General features: G+C 40.7%; 1 protein-coding gene across 1 annotated transcript; it reads right to left on the bottom strand.

The window, feature by feature from the left end:
- Positions 1-2,209: 2,209 nt before the first annotated feature.
- Positions 2,210-5,170, bottom strand: LOC131219373 (uncharacterized). Its single transcript, XM_058214475.1, has 3 exons — positions 4,935-5,170; positions 3,078-3,183; positions 2,210-2,630 (listed from the first exon to the last, which is right to left on the bottom strand). The coding sequence occupies exons 1-3, from the start codon at positions 5,117-5,119 to the stop codon at positions 2,610-2,612; spliced, it is 312 nt and encodes a 103-aa protein (XP_058070458.1). The 5' UTR covers positions 5,120-5,170; the 3' UTR covers positions 2,210-2,609.
- Between the last annotated feature and the right edge of the window lie 342 nt (positions 5,171-5,512).

The following is a 5,512-nucleotide window of genomic DNA, read 5'->3' as shown; positions in this document are numbered from 1 at the left end:
CCCACCTCCTGGATGGCCCACATGCAGTGGGACCCACCATGTGTATGTGTTTAAGTCCAGGTCGTCCACTGGCTAGACGCCCAATTGGCCCAGGACGTTGCTAGACTGACTGTCCAGCAGCTGACCATTGTGATGCATGTGTTATATATACACACGCTGTCCATCTAGTGGGGCCCATCTGTAATGTGTAGGCCCACCATGAGGTGTATGCATTATCCAGGGCATCCATTCGCTGGACGTCCAGCAATCAGCCCACATCCATGTTGTCCAGCATGTGTGGGGCCTCCCATACACCATGATTTATGTCCTACACACACCCTATGTATTTATCCAGGCCGTCCATTCGCTGGACGTCCAACAGGCCCCTAGGCTGGTGAGCTAGATGTCCAGCATGTGTGGGGCCCATTAGTGCTTTGTGGGGCCCCCCATAACACCATGATTTATGTGCTACACACTCTGTCCGTTCATTTTATATCCATGTTGTCCAGCATGTGTGGGGCCTCCCATACACCATGATTTATGTGCTACACACACCCTATGTATTTATCCAGGCTATCCATTCGCTGGACGTCCAGCAGGCCCCTAGGCTGGTGGGCTGGACGTCCAGCATGTGTGGGGCCCATTAGTGCCTTGTGGGGCCCCCCATAACACCATGATTTCACCATGATTTATGTGCTACATACTCTGTCCGTTCATTTTAGGGCCGTGGGCCCCATTGCCTTAAGAGGCCTACCCCGATTTATAGGTTATATGTTGGACTTGAGACCTCTCTCTCTCTCTCTCTCTCTCTCATCCATTTATAGGTTAAGAGGCCTACCCTGATTTTTAGGTTATATGTTGGACTTGGGCCCCATTGCCTTAAGAGGCCTACCCCCCATAACATATATAGGTTAAGAGGCATATATATATATATATATATATAGAGAGAGAGAGAGAGAGAGAGAGAGAGAGAGAGAGAGAGAGAGAGAGAGAGAGAGAGAGAGAGAGAGAGAGAGAGGTGCATTCTCAAGTCCAACCCTGTTGGCTCATACCTCAAGTCCACGACTAGTTTAGATTTTGTTAATTCGAACTACTATTAATAATACTAGGTAGAAATGAGTTACTTCATGACTTGAAAAATAATACTATGCATGTTTGAATTACCTTTATAAACACACTTTCTTCCTTCCCATTATTTATCATCTTATTTATTAATTGCCATTAACTGAAGTGGTGATTAATTAATGTTATTGCCAGCCATTCAACTACTCTGCTTATAAAGGTAATAACAAATAAAGCGTATGGAGTTATTTCATGACTTGAAAAATAATACTATGCATGTTTGAATTACCTTATAAACACACTTTCTTCCTTCCCATTATTTATTATCTTATTTATTATTGACAATAATATTATAATTAATCGCCAGTAACTGAAGTGGTGATTAATTAATGTTATTGCCAGCCATTCAACCACTTTGGTTACAAAGGTAATAACAAATAAAGCATATCTGAGTGCCCCTCTCTCTCTCTATCCACATGGCAAAACGGATCAATAAAGTGGATAAAATCCATACATATCACAGTGGCCTCTTAGAGCCCCTGTCCATTATGAGCTAGGGATGGGCGGGGGGTAGTAACCAATTCGCGTCCCTTGCAGAAGTTACAAGATAATTTTCCACGACCCAATTCCATAATAGATATCATTAGAAAATAACTTTTCAAGAACTAGAGGATTCCATGGCTCGCTAGACTAGTTATTACAAATTCACTTCAGTAATGCATCCAAGCACACGTAGACATTTTGAAACTCTCCTAATAGTCACCACAGAGAAGTGTCCATGACCCAATTCCATTGCAGATATCATTAGTAAATAACTTTTCAAGAACTACAAATATCATTAGCAAATGAGATACCCATGAATGAAATTTCAAGACTTGATAGAAATACAAAACTAGTTGTTACAAATTCACTTCAGTAATGCATCCAAAATGTCTCTCCTAATAGTCACCACAGAGAAGTGTCCATGACCCAATTCCATTGCAGATATCATTAGTAAATAACTTTTCAAGAACCACAAATATCATTAGCAAATGAGATACCCATGAATGAAATTTCAAGACTTGATAGAAATACAAAACTAGTTTGTTACAAATTCACTTCAGTAATGCATCCAAACACACCTAGACATTTTGGAACTCTCCTAATAGTCACCACAGAGAAGTGTCCATGACCCAATTCCATTGCAGATATCATTATAGTAAATAACTTTTCAAGAACTACAAATATCATTAGCAAATGAGATACCCATGATTGAAATTTCAAGACTTTATAGAAATACAAAACTAGTTGTTACAAATTCACTTCAGTAATGCATCCAAACACACCTAGACATTTTGGAACTCTCCTAATAGTCACCACAGGGAAGTGTCCATGACCCAATTCCATTGCAGATATCATTAGTAAATAACTTTTCAAGAACTACAAATATCATTAGCAAATGAGATACCCATGAATGAAATTTCAAGACTAGATAAAAATACAAAAAACATACATCAACATCGCGGGTTCCATCTGTTCCTCTTTCTACCCCATCAATGTCCTTATTAGATTCGAAAATAATCTGAATCTTACAAACTCAAATCCAGATTCTGCAACAAACAGAAATAATGTGTAGGGAATCAGAGATGTAGTAGTAGAAACAAAATTCGAAAATGCACTAGCAAAACTTCAAAAATGCCAATGGCATGATGCACTTGAGATTGATCCCAACTACATTAAATTCATGTATGGGGCCCATGAAATCGTATGTGGTTGGTTGGGTTTTATGCCACTTGCAGGGTAGATGAGTTCCTACAATGACTGTAATCTATGGTCCATCCAAAATCATGTATGCAGTTTGGATCAATCACATTTTCTGATTGAAACCATTTATTTAGTAATTGATGTTGAGAAAAGACCAACAAAATTAATCTCGATAAAGAAGGTCGGAATCCAACGGTTGATTTGCATTCTGATCATTTGAGAAATGTTGCATTGAAAAGCTCCTGATATTTAAAATGGATAAGAGAGATGAAATGAAATTGATGAATTTATACCTTTGGTGGGGTTTTTGATGGTGGCAAGAGCGGGCCACCCTTTCTGTTTCTTGCAAGAAGGCCTTTGGTAATTGGAGAAACAATCTGATCCGTTGGGCTCATATATCTGCCAAGAAACAAAACAAACAACTGTAACAACAACAACGACAACGACAACAGAAATTATGTGATTCTCAGCCTCTTTGTAGAAGTGAGACTCATGGTTTTAAAAACCCAGACTATTGATCTGATGGGTCCCACCATGATTGGCCCAAAAATATTAGAGATGGGACAATCTCAACCATTCAATCATCGCATTGGGTTAAAGACTATCATCGCCCAAAAATATCAGAGATGGGCCAATCTCAACCATTCAATCATCGCATTGGGTTAAAGACCATTGACGCCTACAATTTCTACTCTGGCAATACAGTGGTAGAAGGTGTGGCAACAATGACAACAGGAATTATGTGATCTCAGGTTCAACAATCCAGACTATTGATCTGATGGGTCCCACCATGAATGGAAAATGCCACGAAAGATATTCGAAATGGGCTAATCTCAACCGTTTAATCGGCAGCATGAAGATAGACACCCACAGTTTCTACTTTCGCAATACAGTGGTAAAGGGGTGGCAGCATCACCAACAACAACAACCACAGCAGCAACGACAACAACAGGGATTATGTCATCCTCAGCCTGTCTGAGTTCATGATTCAACGATCCAGACTACTGATCTGATGGGTCCCACCATAAGTGGACAATGCCCCAAAAATATCCAAGACGGGACAATCTTAACCGTCCGATTGCGATGCAGGGAAGGACGTGATGAGGTTGATCACCTCTTCCTCAGGGGGTAATTACTCCAAATCCACGGAGCTTTTTGGAACTCCTCACAGAGATTCCTCGAAACCACGATGGAAAAGAAATAAATTCTAATAAAATCGAAAATAAATTGATTGATGATAAAAACGAATTTCCAATCCTTTAAATAGTGATATCAAAACTAGGAAGAAGTTTAAGAATCAAACTCCTTAAAAGAGAGTGACTTACTATAAATAGTAAACTTAATATTTTTAGGCAATCATGATTTAGTCTAGCCTTCATAGTTTTCGGCCAAAAATAGTAAGTGTCCAACTTGGCCTAACACGTTATTCTCCTAATTTTTCTAAGCCCATTTCATGTTGGACACGACTCCTAAAACTCAATGGATCAAAAGTTATGATCAAACTAAAACTTACTATAAATAGCAAAAATGGAAATAAAATGGAGTTTCGACCGTTGATCTGATGGAATCTTGCAAATCTGACGTGGGCAACCCGATGTAGTGGGGTTGGCTGGCTAAAGTAGCTTCTCCTACACAAAATCTAACGTGGAATAACTCATTCCAGTTTGCGAGATATGCCTGTTTTAGGGTTCTGACGGTCCGATCACTTCCGCCTCCAATCGGGCCTTTTATAGTCCATCTTTGCCATGAAAGTGTCCACGTCCTGCTCTACATCAGTTTGGTAGATGGAGTATTGGCACCCACAATTTCTACTGCTGGCAAATGGCAATACAGTACAAGAGGCAGCAGCCGCAGCAACGACGACAATAACAAAAACAGGACTTATGTGATCCTTAGCCCCTTAGCAGAAGTGATCCAGACCATTGATCTGATGTGTCCCACCATAAATTGACAATGCCTCAAAAATATCAAAGACGGAACAATCTTAACCGTCCGATTGGGAGCAAGTGGATAAACACTATCATCACCCGCACAGGTTCTACTTCTAGCAATACAATAAGGAGGTGTTTATCAATAGGATGGGTGTAGATATCAATTACCCAAATGAATAATGATAATAATGTCCATGGATGGAGGGAATCAATCCATACCTTTCAGAGAAACTGAATGCCTTGGGGCCGCTGATTTGATGTGGCTCACTATTCTTTTGGCCACCTTCTCCGAAAATTGGCGATTTCTGAGCAGTTTGTAGTGCCTGAGGTGGCGTTTTCTCGAACAAAAGCCCGTTCCCCGACCGGGTTAGCTTCCGATCCGGCGTCTCACGGTCTACCTCCATTGATATGAGAGAGAGAGAGAGAGAGAGAGAGAGAGAGAGAGAGAGAGAGAGAGAGAGAGAGATGGAATATCAATGCATGATGAGAGAAGTCTTAAATAGGGAGGTGGAGATGACCGTTGGGGCTGAAGATGCTAAGTCCAACGGTCGAATGGAGACAACCGCTGGTGGATTTCAAAAGTACGAAAAAAGAGCAAGGTGCAATGATATCTGGCCTACCTACCACTGTGCACATGACAAGGCAACCAATCAATCAGGACCGTCCATCTAGTCGAAACTACTGTGGATGGAAAATGATTTGGAGACCACAGTAATTGGTTGATCCTAGCCATCCAATCAGTGGACTTCAAATTGACGGTGAAAAGCAAAATTTGGGATGTGAAGAAAAAGTGATGG

This window comes from Magnolia sinica, chromosome 11 (genome assembly GCF_029962835.1).
Source record: "Magnolia sinica isolate HGM2019 chromosome 11, MsV1, whole genome shotgun sequence".
In the NCBI taxonomy this organism is placed as follows: domain Eukaryota; kingdom Viridiplantae; phylum Streptophyta; class Magnoliopsida; order Magnoliales; family Magnoliaceae; genus Magnolia; species Magnolia sinica.
This window is presented reverse-complemented; position numbering and strand designations above follow the sequence as displayed.

Bases quoted from the DNA above. Each gene is read 5' to 3' on its own strand.
- LOC131219373 (XM_058214475.1), bottom strand. From the start codon at position 5,119: ATGGAGGTAGACCGTGAGACGCCGGATCGGAAGCTAACCCGGTCGGGG. The intron at 3,184-4,934 runs GTATGGATTGAT...GTTTCTTGGCAG, and splicing joins GCATTCAGTTTCTCTGAAAG to ATATATGAGCCCAACGGATC. The intron at 2,631-3,077 runs GTATAAATTCAT...TGTTTGTTGCAG, and splicing joins CATCAAAAACCCCACCAAAG to AATCTGGATTTGAGTTTGTA.